At 45.4% G+C, this 20,965-nt stretch overlaps 1 protein-coding gene across 3 annotated transcripts in view; it reads right to left on the reverse strand.

The window, feature by feature from the left end:
• Nucleotides 1-1,040: 1,040 nt before the first annotated feature.
• USP24 (ubiquitin specific peptidase 24) overlaps nt 1,041-20,965 on the reverse strand; it is a 131,610-nt gene continuing 111,685 nt past the window's right edge. For all 3 annotated transcript variants that reach the window (XM_084874453.1, XM_084874454.1, XM_084874452.1), the window contains 12 exons: nt 20,356-20,472; nt 18,816-18,908; nt 17,118-17,220; nt 15,736-15,857; nt 14,747-14,860; nt 12,621-12,686; nt 10,599-10,665; nt 9,324-9,402; nt 7,127-7,202; nt 6,648-6,734; nt 6,186-6,296; nt 1,041-3,648 (listed from right to left, as the gene is read on the reverse strand). In XM_084874453.1, coding sequence (XP_084730579.1) covers nt 3,586-3,648; nt 6,186-6,296; nt 6,648-6,734; nt 7,127-7,202; nt 9,324-9,402; nt 10,599-10,665; nt 12,621-12,686; nt 14,747-14,860; nt 15,736-15,857; nt 17,118-17,220; nt 18,816-18,908; nt 20,356-20,472 — 1,098 coding nt within the window. In that variant the 3' untranslated portion in view covers nt 1,041-3,585. The remainder of the gene's footprint in view (nt 3,649-6,185; nt 6,297-6,647; nt 6,735-7,126; nt 7,203-9,323; nt 9,403-10,598; nt 10,666-12,620; nt 12,687-14,746; nt 14,861-15,735; nt 15,858-17,117; nt 17,221-18,815; nt 18,909-20,355; nt 20,473-20,965) is intronic.

The following is a 20,965-nucleotide window of genomic DNA, read 5'->3' on the forward strand; positions in this document are numbered from 1 at the left end:
GTGTGCAAGAGGCAGCTGATTAATGATTCTCTCTCATCGGTGTTTCTCTCTATCCCTCTCTCTTCCTCTCTGTAAAACATCAATAAAATATATTTAAAAACAAATAATAAATAAAATGGTTCCTCCTCCCCTCTCCCTCAGCTTGTGTAACGAGTTGTACTATGTCCTTTTTATGATTAGAAATTAAGAACAGTCTCAGGACTCTCCAGTTGTCAAAGGAGAATCATCTCATTCCATGTGGGACCTTCCGTGCCTCCCCTCTCCGCAGGTTGGTGAGTGTAAGCCGACTTGAACAGGCCTACCTCTAAAGAGCCCCCATAAATGATAAGGAATCTGCCTGCAAAGAAAAAATCCCCTCAACTCGTTTCTGACAATTCACATCGTGGGAAATATTTGAGAGCTGCCAGGTGCCAATGGCCTGGGTGCCAGAAAAGAACTTAATCGAACAACTTTATCTCCGTGTTGGTAGTCCCTTCTGTTGTCTAAAGAGCCCCCCTCCCCCCATCAGATGGCACTGGGTAGTTACGCCCTGACAGTTCCGATCACAGAAGGAAACGGCTGGTTCTTGCAGATGTAGGTGGTGTTCAGGGAGCGGGGAGCACTGGTTGTGGCCACAGAAGAGGAAGATCTGGAGCAGCCAACACCCAGGAGCGGAGAACATGTGTGCCAACACGGGGCTTTAGGAGTGAGACGGACTGTGGGGTCCAGCAGGAAACCTGCTTGACCAAGGACATTACTGCTGGGACCACTGGAGACCTGAAAGCTACGGGGAGACATCTGTCAGCCTCAGCCCGAGTTCAGCATGCTGCACCAAGCTTTGCAGGAGAACCCTAACGTGGCCAGGCTGGCCAGAGAGAGGCAAAGGCTTAGAGAAGCTTGGGCTCCCTCAGGATTCCTTCTCTCCCTCAGGATTCCAGAGCGGATCTACTCATACCGCCAGGAGGAAGCAGGGAAGGAAGCAGGCAGTTTCTCACCAGGCCCCTGCCCGCCCCGCGCTGTTCTCTGACATGCACACAAAGAGGCCAGTGAGACTCCAGCTCTCCGTTTTTGAAAAATTTATTTTATACCCTTAGAAGCTAAGAACTCTGCCACTCATAAACCACACTTACAAGTAAGATTCTTCCCTGTTCATCTACTTCCTTTGAAATTTATAAACAAGATCCTGTACACAAGAGGTAGCAGAGGACAATTCCAGTCTGCTGGTTCCAAGCTCGGAAGGTAACTGCACACACCTCAATGTTAGCAGGGGGGGTGAGGGGGGCAAGACAGGGCAATTGCCAGAACATGGCCTCCAGGTCCTACCACTTGTCCTTGCTGCCAGGGACCTTGAGGAAGGCCACGGGCATCCCGCTGGGAGGCTCATCTTTTTCCTCCCGGAGTGCCTCTGGTGCGCAGACGCAGCATCGACAGTGGGCCTCGCCAGGGGAGCTTCTTGAGGACACACAGCATTGAGTTAGTTGTGCAATTCCTACTTTTTGAAAGGTTTATAAAAACGTCTTCATCCAAAAAAGTTGGCAATAAAAACGACAACTCTTCCAAGGTAGCCTGTCACAATTGTCGCTTTGTTGTGTATTAAAAAAGTCATCAGCAGGTTTGCAGGCTGCAGCCGTTGGCAATCAAGTGGTTACTGGCTACATGGAAGGGGCAGTCATTGCAGCAACAACAAGAGCAAAATGAACAGAGCGCGTGACGTGATCTCGATGCGGTCCCGACAAAGCTTTGCAGCGAGGACAGAGGTGCTGGGGTGCGGAAGGCGTTGTTTCCATAGGAAATAAGGGACTAGAAGTGGCGATTTCACTCCTGAATTTGGGCTCCTGAGTGCAGCTGCCGGCGATGAAGTCCCCACACATCTCACCGCCGGCATTTCAATGTCACGTCCCACAGTCTTTCTGTGAGGATGGCGGTGGAGAAGGGGGAGGGCAGGGTAAGGAAGACAGTAGGTATGGAATAGTCACGTACTCAAAATCAGTTTTAAAACATCACATTCAAAATTGCAAGAACATCAGAACCATATAAAACTACCCCTGACCGTTTTTCTGAGGGCACAGTTCTGCTCTTACAGGCCGGCTCCTCCGTCCACCGGGTGTCTGACAAAAGCCACCAGCAGCCTTAGGCAGGAGCAGGGTCGCGCGCTGGCCTGGCTGCACGGGGCCTCCCCTGGCCGCAGTGCCGTGACCAGGGCTGACGGTGCACAGAGGGAAGAGCTGACTGTCCTGCCACGTGTCACATGATGCAGAAGCCACCAAAAGGCACTTGGGGCTGGACACACCTCTTGGATTTGGCAAATCTAACAGCGGCAACCTGGCGCTTCCTAAGGCTCCCCTAGTTCTGCGCATGGTGAGTTGAAAGCAAGGTACAGCATGTAACTAAAGGCAAAACAGGGTTGGAAAATCTGTGTAGCAACTCAAAATACAAAATGTACAAAATACACAGAATGTTAAATATGCAACCCCACCCTGGGACCGAGGGGAGCTGGCGTGTTACACTTGGTAATTCCAACTAAACGATGCTTGTTCAATTGCTTCCTGGTTATTTCTGGGAAAATAAAACCTGCTCCTATCTTTTCAGTGTTCATCATTTAAGTTGAAGAGAAACAAAGTTTCAAGTTCCTTGTCTGCATTAAAATGATTAGAAACTCACAATGATTCCTCAATTCAATATTTAACTTCATATACAACCAGTACCAAGGGTTTCAGCAACTGTTTTAATCAAAAAGAAATAAATGATTGCAGATCACATGATTTAAGACTAGTTTATTCAATATGTCTCCAAGCATTAAAAAGATGATTTCATGAAGTTAAACTCAATAAAACTATACCTTAAAGTGCTTCTTATTTTGCTGTTTTTAAATTTTATCTTGGGAATAACTTACGATTTCTTTAGTGACTGATGTCAAGAATGCGCCCTGGGGAATATCATTCAATTATATCAGGAAAAAGACCTTGAGTAGCTGAATAACCCCCCAATTTTCAATTCTGGTAACATTTCATCAAGATTCAAGTTTATGCCCCGGGCTCTCATCCAAACCCACCTGCAATTCTGTACAAATAGGGAGACATATTAAATACAAAGGTCTGTGTAAACTGAATTCTTTACTATTTTACAATGAAAGGAATTTTATCACATATCTTTACATAGCCTTAAATTTGATATCCCTAATCAATGTTACTACAAGATTAAAAATTTGCCTCCACACATCTAAAGGCAGATTGCTTTAAAAAAATAAAAATAAAAACCAAAAGAATTTCTCCTATAGCATCGTAGAGAAAGCCGCAGCTTTACCCTCACTCACTGTTTTATGTTCATGAACAAAAGTCTGCCACTGGGTTTGTTTTGTAAAATCGCCACAGAAACGTTGGCCCATGCGTGGAGCTGCCTCGGGCAGCTGGTCCACGGCCGGCGCTCTCCACCGCAGAGCCCGCTCCCGGCCAGTGCTTTCCTCACTCCTCCGCAGGCCGGGCCGCGCAGGCTCTCCGCCCACCTCCAAGCTCCTCTAAAGGTTCTAGGTGACGTTCTGGTTTTAAACGGGTGCCGAGCATCCGGGAACTGCGATGTGACTCCCCATCGTGTGCTGGACACGCTCCTCTAGGGATCCACGTCGTCCAGGTCACTTCTTAAGTCGCCAATCATCATAGGCGATTCTGAGCCCTTTGAGGAAGAGCAGGAAATTCACACAGAGAAGTGAGAGAAAACTGTTATTTTATGCTGACTGTGTTTTGTAGTTTAAACACGTCCTCATTTAACATTGTAATGTTTACCAAAGGGTAATAAAACAAAACTGTAACACCTTGTATCTGACAGATTACGCAAAGCTTAAGTTTCTATGTCCTCATGCGGTCACTGAGACGGCCAGCGCTCAGCCCAGTCACAAAGCTGCCCCAACAGCGCAGGCGGCTCCCGTCAGACTCTGCGGAGCTGTGGGCTGAACGGGGAGGCCTGGAGCCCGACATCCACGTGCCAGAAATGGAGCCTGACGGCCAAAGACGGCTCTAGGTCAGCCCCGGCCTGAATTCCGCCCCTCACCAACCGTGGCCTTTGTTTATACAGGGTGGGGCAAAGTAGGTTTACAGTTGTGAATATGCAAAAGTTTACTCTTGTATTATTTACTAGAGGCCTGGTGCATGAAAATCATGTACGGGGGTGTGTGTGTGTGTGTGTGGTGTGTGTGGAGGGTGGGGCCCTCGGCCCGGCCGGTGCCCTCTGGCAGTCCAGGACCCCTTGCTCCTTTCCACCCGCCTGCTTGCTGCTTCCTACCACTCAGCTCGCTGCTCCTTGGTGCTGCCACAAAGGCTCCCGCCATCACTGCTGCACTTGACAGCCATGAGCCTGGCTTCTGGGAGGAGCGCACTGACCACCAGGGGGCAGCTCGTATGTTGAGTCTCTGTCCCTGGTGGTCAGTTCATAGCGACCAGTAATTCCACCATTCAGTCAGATTTGCATATTAGGGTTTTATTGTATAGGATAGGACAGGATTATTATATTCCATAGGAACTGTAAACCTGCCGTTGCCCACCCTGCACACCAAGGGCTCTGAATGGTAACCATGTATGCGTCCTGAGACTGATCTAGCTGGGGGGGGGGGGGGGGGGGGAGAGGGGGGGGGGGCGGTGAGAGAAGCAGGGAGTCTCCCTGCAAAGGGTAGTGTAAGCTGAGGGGGAGTCAGACAGGGGTGAGTAGGGGCGGAAGGAAGAAGTACATTTGATGGACAGAAAGGCCACTGGATCTAGGACTCAGAAAATGAGAGAGAGAGGAAAGCAGGGGCCAAATCAAGGAGGACTGCTGAGGATCCGGCCTCCACCCTAGCAGCAGTGGAAGCTGCTGAAAGGTCTCGTGAAGGGAGGAGAGAATCAACAGTGGCGGCAGGCAGATTTTTACAGAGACCCACGAGTCTAAGGTGCTTACACGACTGAACAGATGGATGAGAGGTCTTTCAAAGGTCCATGACAGGGTGGTGAAAATGCCTGCAGGATGGCGACCCCCGGTAGGCAGGGGCTGTCTGTGAGGAAGGAGGCTGAGAAGGACTGGCTGTGATGCAGGGTGGATGTTTGTGTTTGGCACTCAGAAGAACCAAGGCCAGAGCTGTGGGCAGGGGTAAAAGGACAGAACGGAGGGATATTTCCTGGTGGCCCAGAAGAGACTGACATGGAGGAGGCTGAGAAAGACACACCCGAAAAGTTGGCACAGAACTCAGAACGTGGTGCCATGGAAGCCCAGGAGCGTGGTTTAAAAAGGAAGACCTGGTCAGTGGCATCAGATACCATGAGTGGTCAGCTCAGATGAGGAGCTGGAGATGGAGGCTACTTGTCACCCCAGCTGCTGAGCTAGAGGGAAGGCAGGGAAGGAGTCAGCCAGGAAGGGGCTGAAGAATGAGTGAGAGATTAGAAATTAAAGGTAGTTAAGTTTTGACAATTTTTTTGAGAAGAGGCTGCGGAGAGGAAAAAGGCAGGGATAAAAGGGAAGAAGAGATTTTTTAAAAAAGGATGGGAGATAAGTGTATCGAAACACCACCGGGAGGGATTTGTAGAGAGTTTTAAGATACCAAAGACAGAGGAAAAGGACAGAATACAGGGTTTCTGGCAAAGTGGCAGGGTGAGGAGCCCGCCCTGTGACAGAGGACAGGGGCTCGCAGGGGCTGAGTCTAGGAGCGGCAGCTGCAGGAGCTCCTGTCTGACAGCTTTTCTTTTCTCTGAGAATAAAGCAGGCGAGCCTCCACTTCCCTTCTCTAAAATCAAGGCAATAGTGACCTCACAAGGTTGTCACTGAGGATCCAAAAGCTTAGAGAGAAAAAAGACACTACAACACCCCCGGGATTCATTTGGTGAGGCCTCTGCCGCGCCCTGTTACGGAGCCAAGGGGACTGCCCTTCTGGAAGGGCAGAGTGGAGGGCAGACACAGACACGGCATCACATTCACTGCCTCATTGTCCTGCACACAGATGCTCAGTAAGCATTTCATTCCTTTCTTACTACAGTAATTAGTGCTAGGAATGTGGCTGGTTTTTAAAGTAAGCTTAAAATTGTTCTTTGACTCCCCAATCAGCAGGTAGATTTCAATAGCATGAGGCCCCTTCTCTCAAGGGTCATCTTCCTGGAGGCCGGTGAAAGCAGCAGCTGGAGGTGATCGCCACAGCCCCGAGGTGAGACTCCAGAGCAGGCGCTGCCCTGCCCCACGGGGACGCGTCATACCTGCTGCAGGTGCCGGTCTCCGTTCTCGTTCGCGGGGCTGCTCTCCGACCCGTTGCTGCTCCCCGACTGTTCCTTCTCATTCAGCAAAGCGGTGGCATAGGCCAGCGTGTCCTTCAGGGAGGCAAACAGAGGAAAAGTCAGGGAGTGGGCAGCGGCAGCGACATTGCCAAGGAAGACCACCCTTCATCTGACCTTTGGAGGCACCAGGAGCCTCGAGGGTGGTGCCTTCAAGCAGCCCCCGGAGCACCGCAACTCCTGGGCCTACCCACCCATACGGCTTTTCTTCTATGATCTGTGGACTGTACGCCAATGTGCTGTCTTTTCATAGAAATTCAATCATTTCTTTTGCCCCTTCTCATTTTCAACCTATACCTCTCTTCTCCGAGGCGGCCATTTCTGAGAAACATACTAAAAATCCTACCTAAGGGATTTCAAGCCACACAAAACCAAAGAAACCCTCACCTGAGCTGAGATTGTCCGCTGAAAGGTCTTTCCAGTTGACGTTTCATTAGAGACATTGCTTTGCGGTGTCCAATAATGTTCTGACATCTGAGACAGGAGGTCAGAAATGCCATGAGAGGTAACAAACAAGCCCACCTGAGTCCTCGATTTCTACCCTGAGACAGCAGAATACAAAAGCATCTAAAGTACCCAGCCCTTTTATCACATCAGCAGTCTTTGCTGGAAAATTTCACTTCCACTCTCAAGAGCTTATAAAATTCTACTTCTCACACAATCTTCCCCACTTTCTCACCTATAAAGTTAACACGCATGTATTAAGATGCAAATTTAATGCACAAAAATAGGTATCAACTGTACTAAAAAATGTGGAAGACTGAAAATACTTTGAGGCCTGTTCCAAATTACGTCTGAGAGATCTTCCCTGACGAGACGTGCTCCTACGATCCCTACGTCATAGCCGGAGCCTCACCACGCATTACCTTCTTCTGCAGCCACTGCACGGCCCAGCTCCAGTGGTGGGAGTTCTCCTTGAAGTACTCCTTAGCAGCAGGACACCTGGCCATCAGAGATTTCTATTAGGTACCTATTTACTCTATTTTATTTTGAAACACAAATGCTACTTTCACTAACGTTCAGTTGTCTTTATATAAAAGGCAATGAAAGGTAAACACGTAGTGAAAAGTCTCATCTATCTCTAACTATTAAAATTCAAAATTAAAGAATGAAAAATAAAACCCCCACAGCAAACAGTACATTTAATAAATGACCTCTTGCTGGAATCAAACTAATCTTAATGTTTGTGACCTGAATAAGGAAGCTTATTATTTTTAAACAGGATCTTATTGCCACCCTCTATTTTTCTATTTTTACTTGACTTTCTGGAAAGTTGTCCTTCATATGTGAAGATAGTGCTGATGGTGATGTTGCCACTAGTGAGTGTATATAAAACAGATGCGTGAGTGATACGAAAGTATAAAGACATTGGAATCTGGACTATGTTTCTGTTGGCAGCAGATATACTATGTGGCCCCAACACTACTTGGAAATGCCATTCTTAGGCAAGTACTTAATGAAAACATGCTGCCAATATCAGACCTAATTAATGAACACACAACTGTGGCAGGATGATCTCCATCCGTGTCCACAATGTTGTATCATATGGAAACGTATGTTCATGCATTATTTCAGTAAGGTTCTCATTAATATCTGTTTAGGATGCTCAAATACAGCAGATTAAGTCAAACAGATTTCTCATTCTTATTTTGGTACATGTTCAGGGATAGCAATACCCATGCCTAAGAATCAGCAAAAATCTGGAGCAAAATAAAGTAAGCTATAAAGAATGCTCCGTCAGGTAAGACTCAGAGAAGGCAGTGTAGTCTGCTCGATCACGCTGGGTCATCTTGCAGTTACTCTGATCTTTTGTTTGCTCTTGTACTAAGCAGGGGAACTAATGCAGCAAACCACTAAAGTTGCTTGTAACATCGAGAACATTTGCATTTCAAGTGTGTACTGACAGATGAATGAATAAGCAAAATGTGGTATATCTGCACAATGAAATATTATTTAGCCCTAAAAAGGGGAAAATTCTGACATGCTACAATATGGATAAACCTTGAGGACATCATGCTAAGTGACAAAATGACAAATACTGGATGAGGTACCCAGAGTAGTCAAATTTATAGAGAGAGAACGTCGAATGATGTTTTCCAGGGGCTAGAGGGTGGAAGAATGGGGAGTTACTGTTTAATGTTTTTGGTTTGTTGTGTTTTTAAAAAATATATATTTTATTGATTTTTTACAGAGAGGAAGAGAGAGGGATAGAGTTAGAAACATCGATGAGAGAGAATCATCGATCAGCTGCCCCTTGCACACTCTCTATGGGGATGTGCCCGCAACCAATGTACATGCCCTTGACCAGAATCGAACCCGGGACCTCTCAGTCCGCAGGCCGACGCTCTATCCACTGAGCCAAACCGGTTTCGGCTACTGTTTAATGTTTAATGGGTATCGAGTTTCCATTTGGGAAGGAAGATTAAAAAGTTCGGAAGATGGGATAGTGGTGTTTGTTGCACAACAATGTGAATGTACTTAATGCCACTGAACTTACACTAAAAATGGTTAAAATGGTAACTTTTATGTTATGTACATTTTACTACAACTAAAGCAAAAAGCAAAAAGAACCTTTGCTTGAATACCACCAGACAGCCTAGCTCTGACTGCACCTGTGACGTGGGACATACCACAGTCCGTGACCTCACAGCTACTGCAAAGACTAAATGAGAACACAGGCCAAGTATTTAGCATGGTGTCTGCATTAAGTGTAAGCAACTTTGATAGGATTCTGTCTCGAGAGACTGCTATGAGTGTGGGGACCTAGAGCTGAAAGAGCTGTAGCTGCACCATGAAGGCCTCTCGAGTGGAGGCTCCCCACCTTGGTCCCCACCCTTCCTGCACAAAGCCTGGTGGGTTAGCTTGTTTCTCGGGTTCTGTAAGGTCTGTCACTCTTTTAACACTTCCCTTCACAGCTGAGGTCACCTGCACAGGTTTCTGTGCCATCCCAGCAATCACGCCCTGACTGAGGCACTCTCTCCAGAAACTAACACAAAGCAGGTTTTTTCTGGTCTTATTTGACTTGTAACCATTTCCTCCCTTCAGTTTTGAATCAATACTTACTTTTGAGCAAGAGTTACCAGAAATTTGACACACTGGTAGCAGCGACTGCTGTCCACGTGATTACTGTGGTGCATCAGAGCTGAAGGGAGAAAAGAGAAAACCTGAACAATAAAGCACTAAAATGAAAATGGGTCTCCTGTTCTAAAAACTTACAACAAACTACTCTGACAAACAGATAAAGAACTAAATTAAAAGCATGGTGTTGACTCAAGAAAATCCCGTAAATTCTAAAGGGCAGAAATACTAAGTAGTATTCAAGAAACATACGTGGTGGTGTGAGTTTGACTTTTAGGAGACACAGAAGGAGCTAACATTTATATTGGCCGATTATTCACCTAGAGACCGCCAAGCTTTCCCGCCCTCCACACTGCTGACAGAGGGTAGTTAGAGCACTGTTAGCGCGACAAATGGAAACTTACGGTCTTAGTTCAGTTCATCAGATTCCCTGCTCGGGGCTCTGGGGTTGAAAGATGACTAATACGTGTCCCGTTCCTGGGGAGTGTACCCTGGTCTGGGGGTTCCAGAGCCCGGGTGGGAGTTCTGAGTAGAGTCCACCATCCAAGGGGTGGTCTAGAGCGTGGCAGCTATGTAACTTTTTAAACTTAAGTTTCTGTTCTGAAATATAGGAGGCCCTAAATATTTTCTTAATACACAACCAGAATGTGAAATGACTCCGATTAACTGGAAATACAGGTGGATGGTGGGAGTTGGAGAAGACTATTTTTAACCAAACTTTTCTAAGAAATTGCTCACTAAAGCCACTTCAGCCTTTTGAAAAGAAAAACTTTGCCAAAAACTTTTTATGAACAGACAACAGAAATTTGGATGCAATTATACTACAGGCAAAAAAACACCAAAAACAAAAACAAAAAAACACACCACATTTCCTGAGTTTGACAACATCCTGAGCTTAGTTTTCGTTTTCTCCCCATTGGCTACAGAGCGGAATGAAGCTTCTTCCTTAGAAAGTGCCTTTCGCTTGTTGAAAAGTCACAGCACCCCTGACTCCCTCCTAATCCTGTCAGGACCCCAAGTTGCATTTTATCGACTAAGGTAGGAGAGTGTCCTGGACGATCAGGTCGTTGGTTTTAATTCTCATGACCAAAATGAGGGAACCCAATGCCCTAATCAGACTTGTTGGATCTCTCCCTGATGTAAGCCAGGGACGCGGGGACGGGGTGGGAGATGGATGGGGAGGCGGGAGGCAGACCCCTCAGGGAGGAGACTGGCTACCTGCCCATTCACTGCTGACACTTCCCATTAAGGCATACTTACCTAGTAGTCCATTTTCCGTCTCAAACACAAACTTGACTCGCTCTACTTGTATGGGATCTTCAATGACCTGTGAGAGGAAGGAAACAGGTTGGTAAATGAAAGAAGAACTTAGGTTATAGCCACTGGTGCCTCTTTTAAAAAAAAATAATTCCATAGGTTCTAACTTAACAAAACCTAATACAAATATCATGTCACTGCCATGTATCTCAACATCTTACATTTTAAACTACGGATGAAAAACTACTGAGTAGTATCTGAAGATTCATTTATTTTCTATCATTGTGCTCTGACCGACACCTACAGTTCTCTTTGGGTTATAAGGACGGATATTTCATGGTCCTGAGGGTGAGAGGCTTACAGTTTAACCAGTTTACCAAACCAGGCCAGTTTTGTTACAACACAGGCTCCACAAGTCCTCAGGCGGGAACTGTCTTATGCTCACTGTGCGTCTAGTGCCTCACACCCGACTGCGCAGTGAGCCGACTCAACATGTTTGTTGCTGAGCAGATGAACAATATGCAGCCCTGATTGAGGAGCACATCTTCCAAAGTTTGTAAAAGCACCAGGACTGAAAGGAGGCGAAGGGCCAGAAAGACAGGCTTTCTATAAACGGCATCATGGTGTAATGCCTTCTTTGGAAGCACTGATAAAATGCCTACCCTGTGCCAAGGCCTAGATCTACACCAAGTCTCAGGGACCTAAAGGGAACCCAGTTCCTGCTCCCTCTCTTTAAGGAGCTTCTGGGCTAGTCTTTCTCACTAGCTCACAACCAGTCACCAAATTCTATTGATTTTCTTTCCAGAACATCTCTTGTCCCCTTGGACGCTGGTCTTGCCTCAGCACAGGCCTTGTTCTTTCACTTACACTTCTGTGTAAGTCTTCCAACACAGTCCATCCTTCAAACAACCGCCAGGGCCATCTTTCTAAAACATAAATAAGGCCACAGAACTTTCCTGCTTAAAACCTTTCCATGGTGCCCGTCACTGACAGCAGAGGTTGCAAATGTCAATCTAGAGGCTAGGATGACAAGAAATGAGCAAAATGGGCAAAGTAAGAGCCAATGAGGAGCAGGGAGCTGGAAGTCATGTGCTCCAGCAAAGGGGACAGGCCGCTGCTGCTCTAGGTGACTGGCCTGCAGGACACGGGGCCAGTGTGCCAGGTTAGCTGCTTTCTCCAGATAGGCTAGATCTAGAAATCAGAAAACAAAACCACGTGGGCCAAATAAAACAGGCACTTGGCAGGATGTGCTCCCAGGCTGCAGTGTGCAGCCACTGTCCTATAGGAAGAGGTCCCCTCATTGTTCCTGAGCTGGCATGCTACGGTTTGGGCTTTTTTCCCACGCCCCACGCTGCTCCACTCCTTCTAGCCACACCTCTCCTTCCAGCTCACTGAGCAATCAGTCCGGGGGTCTGTCTGGTGGGGGGCATGGGCTACGAGGCAAACTGCATGGCTCAGATCCTGGCTTTGTGATTTATTAGAGATTGGTCTTAGGCAAATCACTCCACTTCTCTAAGTTCTAATCTCTAATTGATACTGTATTTTGCTGACTATATCTGAATTTCCCCCATTTTTTATATTTCCAAAATTGAGATGCATCCTATAGTCAGTTACATTTCAGTTTCATGCTTATAAAAATATTTCTAGTAGTAGAAAGACAATCAAGGGTACCTCAGATATGAGTGAACGATAGAGCCAGCAATTGACCTGAGGTTACCGTGAGGCTTACACAAGGTGATACTGTGCTTAGCACAGCCCCCCGCTGCTCCTTTGCTCTCTGTACGACAACTGCTGTGTGCTTGTCTAGCTCCCTCACTAAACCACCAGCCCCTACAAGGTGAGGTTTTATTATTGCTCACCTGTAAATCAGTGTTGCACAAAAAAAAAAGGCTGATAGGAGGATTTAGTAAGTGCAGGATAATGAATGGAAAAACAATATAAGGACAGGCAACTCTTAATTTATAAACCATGCTGGCTAACTGATACATGCCTAAATACAAGTGAATCAGAACATGGATGACTCACCAATATCTCATGAAGCAGTTGGAAGGTATTCTTTAACTCGTGTGGTGGAGCTGTTTCTAGTTGGTTCTGAAATGGTTTTAAAAAGAAAATTCCAGTAAGCCTTCAGCGGAAAGCACCTTGGCATATCAGCCAACAATGTCAGAGTCAAACCCTAGTTTCCTCATTATCTGGCTAACCTTGGCCAAGTCAATTCTTCTCTTTGGGGGCCTCAGTTTCCAAGTGCTAAGTCTGGGGACTGAAACAAACCACCTTTGCGGTCCTCCCAGCTGCAACACTCCATGGTTAGGAAGGAGGGAGGAGGAAGGGCAGAAAGAAGAGAATGTGAAGTCACTGAAGAGGTCCACATTTTAATTTCATCCATACATATCCTATTGTGTTTTCCAGATTACGCTGCTGTTGCTGTGTGAATGTAAAAGAGTATGCTCTGAGACAAGTATGCTGAGTGGAGTATGGAAGAAAATTTGGTTTATGTAACAGAAAAACCCGCCAAGACACACCTGTGAAGAAAACAAGGCTCAGAAGACTCATTCCTGCGCGCATTTTAACAGCCTCACATGGATACATGGATGGGGCCGAGGACCCTGCACCACCACCACACTTCCCAGGGTCAGGGCTGGCACCAAGTGAGCATTTCTCTCCAAACACCTCACGGCCTCCCCACCACCTGTGAGGTCCAGTCCCACTCCCTCCCACTGGGAGAGGACAACTGCCTGAAGTCACAGTCAGTAAACAGTAAAGGGAGGAACTCAGTCACCTCTGTCCTAGGTCTGCACAGAACAGGCTGAGGGCAAAACATTTAATAAGAGTCTGAAGACATAACCCGTTCATCACCTGCTACTTCTCAGGACCCCCATTATAAATCCTGGTGTGGGGAAGGAGTGTTGCGGAGATTTTGTGTGCAGAAACGAATACACATGGTGTGAATTTACAGAGAGAAGCCTGGAAGGACCCACACCAGTGTGGCGGTATCTGCCCCCGGGGCGGGGAGGAGTGGGGGCAAGACTGGTTGGTGTTGTCAGGGAATGCATTCATGTATTATCCATGTTATTAAAGATTAAAAACTAACAAAAATGACCTGTGTAGGCTTAAAGGTTTTTCTAGTAATCCCTAGAAAGGCAGTAAATAATATGGTGAAGAGCACAGCCCTGGAGCCAGACTGCCCATGTTCAAATTCCTACTCTGCCACTTACTAGCTGAGACCCTGGACACGTTATTTACTCTGTGCCTCAGTTTCTGGAGCTATAAAATGCTGACAATAGCATCTGCCTGACAGGACTACTTGAGCATTAGGTGAGCTAGATATGTACTCTGCTTGGACAGTGCTTTGGCATCCAGTAAGTGCCACAGAAGTAGAGGTAATTAGCATACTGACCAGAGCTTCATAAGGAACTTTTATCACCTTTTTAGGTGAGAAAACCCTACTTTTGACTTTTAAAATGTCAGAGAGAAATATGAAATTGGAAAACATTTTACAAAGTAATGGTCACACAGCATTATTAACTATAAAGTATTATTCTTAACAGTTAAAAACTGAACCAAAGGAAACGTGTTGCTGGTAAGAGAATCTCAAGTAAATCATGGTAATGAGAGGATGAAATATTATACTTACAGACACATTTTAACCATATGGAAAATATTTATAATGTTGAGTGAAAAAACCCCCCACAAAATCATAAAATCCCAGTTATGTTAAAATACATGTGTAGAAAACAAAAGGGAAATACAAGAGGATGTTCATTGGTGATCGTCAGTGAATGATGGGATATTGAGTTCTTTTCTTTTTTTTAAGTCCTCACTGGAGGGATTTTTTCCCCACTGAGTTTTAGAGAATGTAGAAGGGAGGAGAGACAGAGAAAAACATTGATGTGAGAGACAGATTGATTGGCTGCATCCCTCACTCACCCCGACTGGGGCCGGGGATCCAGCCTGCAATGGAGGTACAAACCTGTGAACCTGAAGGTCTGAGGGCCGATGTTCTAACCACTGAACAAACTGGTCAGGGCTGAGTTGTTTTCTTAAACGAACCTACACTATTTTTATGATGAGGAAAACCAACGAAGGTATTAGAGGCAGCATGCTAGCTGGGAGCAAAGGCCACCGGTCGCCGGCAGGCCGGCGGAGCCTACCTTAATGAAGTGCAGCATCGTGAAGGAGAAGTGCTCGTTGCAGAAGCAGCAGTACACCACCATCTCCATGAGCGCCAGGAGCGAACCCGTCAGCTCGCGCAGAGCAAACATCACCTGGTGCGAGGGGTGAAAGGAGCAGCACTCCTGTCAGCTTCCCACAGGTTGTTTCTGGCTTTGACTGACACAGACTCAGATTTAACATCATCAACACTGCCTCCAAATAGGGCTGCTTTCACTGCTAGAGCTCCATGCATAGATTTCAGCGTGTTTAAAGCTACCTGACATTTAACACAATTTCGTGCAAATGTGCACCTTTTTCCTGAGTCACTTTCATCAGATTTTCAAAGGTAAATGCCCCCCCCCAATTAAAATAATTACTGATAGATCCCCAAAATACACAATGTGCAGCTTAAAAAAGATATGTAGTATACATAGCACTATTAATGTAGTTACAAAACCAGTATGATGCATGGATTCATATCTATGTAAATCAAGTTATGGAAAGACTGGAAGATTAAATTCTCAAGAAGGGGCAGGTCTGGGTGGAAGGGGAAGTGATGGGACTGCAGGCAGGCCACACAGAATGCTGTGCGCACCCCACTTCCATAGTCCTGAGGTTTAAAAAACGTGTGTGCCTCAGAGTTGTATTATTTCAGGATTGGGGACACAAAAGAAGACTGGGAACAAAACCTCTGATAATAAACTGAATAATTGTGATTGGTGAGGTACCATTTACCCACTGGGACCTAGAAAGGTAGTTAGCTGGGCCGAACCTAGAGGTCCAAGTCCATTTGTTGGTTGAAGAGATCTCTTCAACTGGTTATTTCCTTCTGACGTATACATAGGAAGAAAAATTATTGTGAAAAAATAATTTCTCCTAACAATACCCTTATCAGAATAACATGCAAAATATAACTAATAACAAACAACAAAAGGTGTTTCTCAATAGGAGAAATAAAGAGAAATGCGTTAGAAGAACACGGACATACCTCTAACAGGTAAGGCTTCCCTTCAGACAAGAACAACAAGGCTTCCACTTCCTCATGGAGGGGCAGCAGCGGGCTGGAAGGAGCAATGCTGATGGGTGGCCGTTGTTTAAATACACCAGGAGCTTCAGGAGACCGGAGAAACAAAGCCTGTCTCACTGATACTATTTCATGAGATATACATCTACAACGCAAAGCCATCCATTCTCTCAAGCTTCACACACACAACTGCCGAGTACTCACAACACGCTCTCCCAGTCCAGGGAGGAAGCCAGACTTGGAGACAGGAGATAATGTTTACCTACTTATTTCAATGTCTGCCTAAGTTGTAGATGTGATCATTAAGATCTCTGAACAATCTTTCAAAGAAGTAAAAATACAAATCGTATGTGGAAAAAATGCCCCATGTGACTCTGAATGGACGAGACCCTTGTGTTCCTCAACCACCACCTATGCTAAGCAGAATTAACCCACGTGGAAGGGGTTACTTCTTTTGCTAGAAAAACAAGAACTCACACTATCCTCTTCTATAAATCTATCTCAACTCAAGTTTAGGCAACTTTGTCTTTTTAGATGAATGAGTCAGATTCATCCAAGTGCTCCCCAAGTCCCTTTGGAAGATCAATAAGCACTGCTGGATCAGAGTGACGCACTGTGATTTTTATCTGGTTTCCGGTGTTCAGATCTTACTGGTCATACAACACTGAAAGCCAATCACGGCCTCTGGGTCAGAGACTTGCATTCACACACTGGCTGCTATGTCACTTACTAGCTGTGGACTTGTGCAGTTACTACACCTCCCATATCTGTTTCCTCATTTACAGAAGGGGGTAATATCCCTCTCACAGGTTTGCTGAGGGGATCACAAACACAATCGATAAACTAAAAGGACTATGGTCAGGCACAGCACACAGCAAACACTGAATATTTTCCAGTGCCTTTGGATAACTATATAGGACAATTGTGTCTCTGCTCTATTAAATGAGGACTGAACTATTGGTTATGTTTTTAGTATTTCCATTTTGTACTGAGAATCAGAGGGCCAGGTGGCCTGGGCAAGTTCACACAGTTAGGAAACTAACGCACACAAAGGCAATTTTACCACTAAATTCATTGTGATAATTATGGTAATGAATAATCTCCGAATTGGTCTTTTAATTCTAGAGGTTTTTTAAAACTTGCATACCCCTCCCCGCAAATGATTTACTTTCCCTTGTGACAATCTAGTAAAATAAAGTGAAGTTTAACAGGAATCAAAACAATATCACATAGCCAAATGAGGAATAAGTAGTATCCATTTAATTGCTAACATTACCCTCCATGCACCATTGACAAATTCAGTATCACTTCATTTTTTGGATGTTCTAAAGACACGTTAAGCTCACCAACATTCCTCTGGGAAGAGACATCTGAATACAGAACAAGCAACGCCACTGTGTTGTGAAGATTCCCGAATTCTCGTGCTTGTGCGGAACTCCATCGCCGAATCTGTGGTCAGAGAACATGAAATGGACGTTTGTGTTTTGATTACAAATAACATGGCAAGAAAGGCCAAGGACCTGCTGGTTCATGATAATTTGGACCACAATTATTTATCAATATTTGATAGCAAAAGAGGTCAAAATACAAAAAGCCATGTTTTGAGCTAGCTTAACAGTGTTTTCTCCTCAGACACACCAACTCACATTCTGAAACGAATCCATTCGTGAATTCCAAGTTAGGTATTGAGTGCTCACTATGTGCCAGGCAATTTTGCCCCCATCCCCTCCCACTCACTGTGTGGGTGTGGGCGGTTACGGTAACACTGCCCAACCTCTTGGTATAATGGTGGATATAACGTACCTGCTCTGGCCATTTCATGGTTGTGAAAAACAAATGAAACCTTAAAAGTGAAAATGTTTTCAATGCTATGGGCTCCACAAATGCAAAACAACAGGAGTCCCTGAAGCAGAAGAGCTTGAGTGAAAGACAGAGATTGTAAATCTCAACATGATATCCTTACACTGAGTATGCAAGGAGCCAGAGCTTGCTTGTTAATACTGACGAGTGAGAGAAGCACTGTGCAGATAGGAACCTGAGGAGGAACCCCCTTATAAAGGAACGAAAGCTCCTATGCGGTTCAGACACTGGAGCTGGTCTGAATCCCACCCCACAACACTTTAGCTCTGTGACCTTGAACAAGTCACTGAACTTGTCTGTAGTTCTCGCCTGAGAATGGGGATGAAACTGCCTAGTTTATTAACTGTATCAGTGGTGTGGCATATCAAATGACCAGTTGTATCTAGCACCGTGGTTGGCAAACTGCAGCTCGAGAGCCACATTCAGCTCTTTGGCCCCTTGAGTGTGGCTCTTTCACAAAATACCATGGCCTGGGTGAGTCTATTTTGAAGAAGTGGCATTAGAAGAAGTTTAAGCTTAAAAAATTTGGCTCTCCAAAGAAATTTCAATGGTTGTACTGTTGATATTTGGCTCTATTAACGAATGAGTTTGCCGACCACTGGACTAGCACATAACAGGAGCTCTATAAATAGCATTTATCACTGCTGCACCTTCACACCACATGTATTTTAAATCTATCAAACAAAAGAAATACAATGGGTGGGAGAAACACTCCAATATAGAAACTTCAAAAGGAGAGCCATTTTCCACATATACCTAACTCTATTATTACAAAGCAAGCTCCCTCCATTTTCTGAATATGAGCAGCAGTAAACCTTCCCGTGTATAACACTGCAATTTCACATTTGAATTCTGGCCTTGTTATCAGCATTCCAGAAGTGACTGCCACCTGAACAGCCTTGCTGGCAGCGCCAGCCTTGCAGGGTTTTGAATCCCTCCATCAGGACTCATCTTTACTGCTATGATACTTCACATTTTAACTGATATTCTAGTCAGTCCATGGGTTGTTATTATTAGGAAATTCTGAGGAAAGCTGTAAAAATAATTGAACCATAAAGAATTTTAAAGTCTGTGTAGTATTATTACCTGGACTCTTATATGAGATTAAAAATATTTATCACCTACACAGAGAAGTAAAGTGTCTATAAAACGATGGCTACCTACGGGCTGGCAAGCAGCATTACCTGATTGTTCTGGCGACTGGCTCCCAGGAGAAAGCTGATCATGTGTCGCAGAGCTGAATGCCGCAGGAGGAGGTCTCCAGCCCTAATACCTTGCTGTCACAAGATAGTGAGAATGACAAATTATATTCCTACCCAGATAAAAATCAGTTTTAAAAAGTTAAGTGAGAAGTTTTAAGGAGTAAGTTTTTAAATGCTATAATCCTATATAATAAAGAGGTAATATGCAAATTGACCATCACTCCAACACACAAGATGGCCACCCCCATGTGGACATAAGATGGTTGCCTCAAGATGGTCAGCATGGAAGGGCAGTTGTGGACAATCAGACCTGCAGGGGAGGCAGTTGGGGGAACCATGCCTGCAGGGGATGGCAGTTGGGGGGACCAGGCCTGCAGGGGATGGCAGTTGGGGGGACCAGGCTTGCAGGGAGGGCAGTTGGGGACAACCAGGCCTGCAGGGAAGGGCAGTTGGGGACAACAAGGCCTGTAGGGAAGGGCAGTTGGGGGGAACTAGGCCTGCAGGGGAGGTCAGTTGGGGATGACTAGGCCTATAGGTGAGGCAGTTGGGGGGAACCAGGCTTGTAGAGGAGGGCAGTTGGGGGTACTGGGCCTGTAGGAGAGGGCAGTTAGGGGCAATCGGGCCAGTAGGGGCAATCATGCTGGTAAGGGAGGGAAGTTAAGGATGATTGTGCCAGCAGTTAGGTGTCGATCAGGCTGGCAGGCAGAAGAGGTTAGGGTAAGGTGACCAGACATCCCGCTTTTGGTGGGACAGTCCCGATTTTTAACAATTTGTCTGGCATCCCTTGGTGTTTTAAAAAAGTCTCGATTTTTGGGAAAATTCAAAACTTTTTTAAAACGCTGCGGGACACGGGACGTCTGGTCACCTTAGGTTAGAGGCAATCAGGCAGGGAAGTGGTTGGGAACCAGCAGTCCTGGATTGTGAGATGGCAGTCAGACATCCCTCAAGGGATCCCAGATTGGAGAGGGTGCAGGCTGGGCTGAGGAACATCCCGTCCCCCTTTACCCCCGTGCACAAATTTCATGCACTGTGCTGCTAGTCTATAATAATAAAAGCATAATATGCTGATTAGACTAGGCATCCTCTGGACAAAGCTGGGTCTGTGAGGGAAGCCCGGGTCCCTGGTGCCAGAGGGAAGCGAGAGCTGGTAGCTGGGGGAAGGAAGGCCTGCTCTTGCACTAATTTCGTACACCAGGCCTCTAGTTTACATATAAAAATATCTGTTACAAATATAATTTAAAAAACTCTTTTGTGTTCCAACAGCCTCACATGCTTCACAAAGGCTACAGAACACATAATTAGATACTAGTTTTAATGCAGACTTTTGCTGTCAACGAATATACACCTACCTGTATCCAACTTCCTGCAAATAATATAATCCCTGAATTAAGATTTTAAAGAATAGCCATAAAACCGTATCATATAAATTAAATATTGACCAGTCTATGTTTTTCCATGTATAAAATTCCTTTAGACTATAAATTTTCTGTTTTATGAGAATATATTAGAAAAAATAATTTACCTTTTGTACAAAAGTGTTGAACAGGAAAAAGTACTGAGCACAGTTTTTACAATTTTCTGGGACGTCTTTATCCAACAGAGCAAGTAGTACCTCCAATAACTGGTGAAGGCTTTTTAACTGGTCAGAGGAAAGATGAGATTACATAAAGAAAAACCATTAAGACAGACATTTTCAACAGGATTAATTTGAAGTAAGTCACCAGAAGAACAAAAGGAAAATCTGGTTGATACAATCCAGTCTCAGATTCAGATGGATTTATGCTTTGGAGAGCAAAAACAGAATGACTCAATTTTACCTGCTAGGTGAAGATTGGTGCTAGAGAAATACTTCAAAGGAACGCCTAGTTTTGTTTCCTAGATTTCAGAGTCAAGGACATGATTCTACTGCCTAAGGGGCACATTTTCTGTAGATCCAACTTCTGTCTCTTAGAAAAAGGGTGGGGGGTGCTTAGAGGAAACCTATTTCTGAGTCCCTCCCTCCACTATGCTTTTTCTTTACATAATCACAGATGCAAAGAATAAAAACACAGACACAGGCATAGGGGCTAGAAACCAAGCCGATGGAGCAGATGGAGAGCACAGCCTGACAGGATGACAACGGCAATATCCAC

This window comes from Pipistrellus hanaki (genome assembly GCF_964339955.1).
Source record: "Pipistrellus hanaki genome assembly, chromosome: 2".
In the NCBI taxonomy this organism is placed as follows: Eukaryota; Metazoa; Chordata; class Mammalia; order Chiroptera; family Vespertilionidae; genus Pipistrellus; species Pipistrellus hanaki.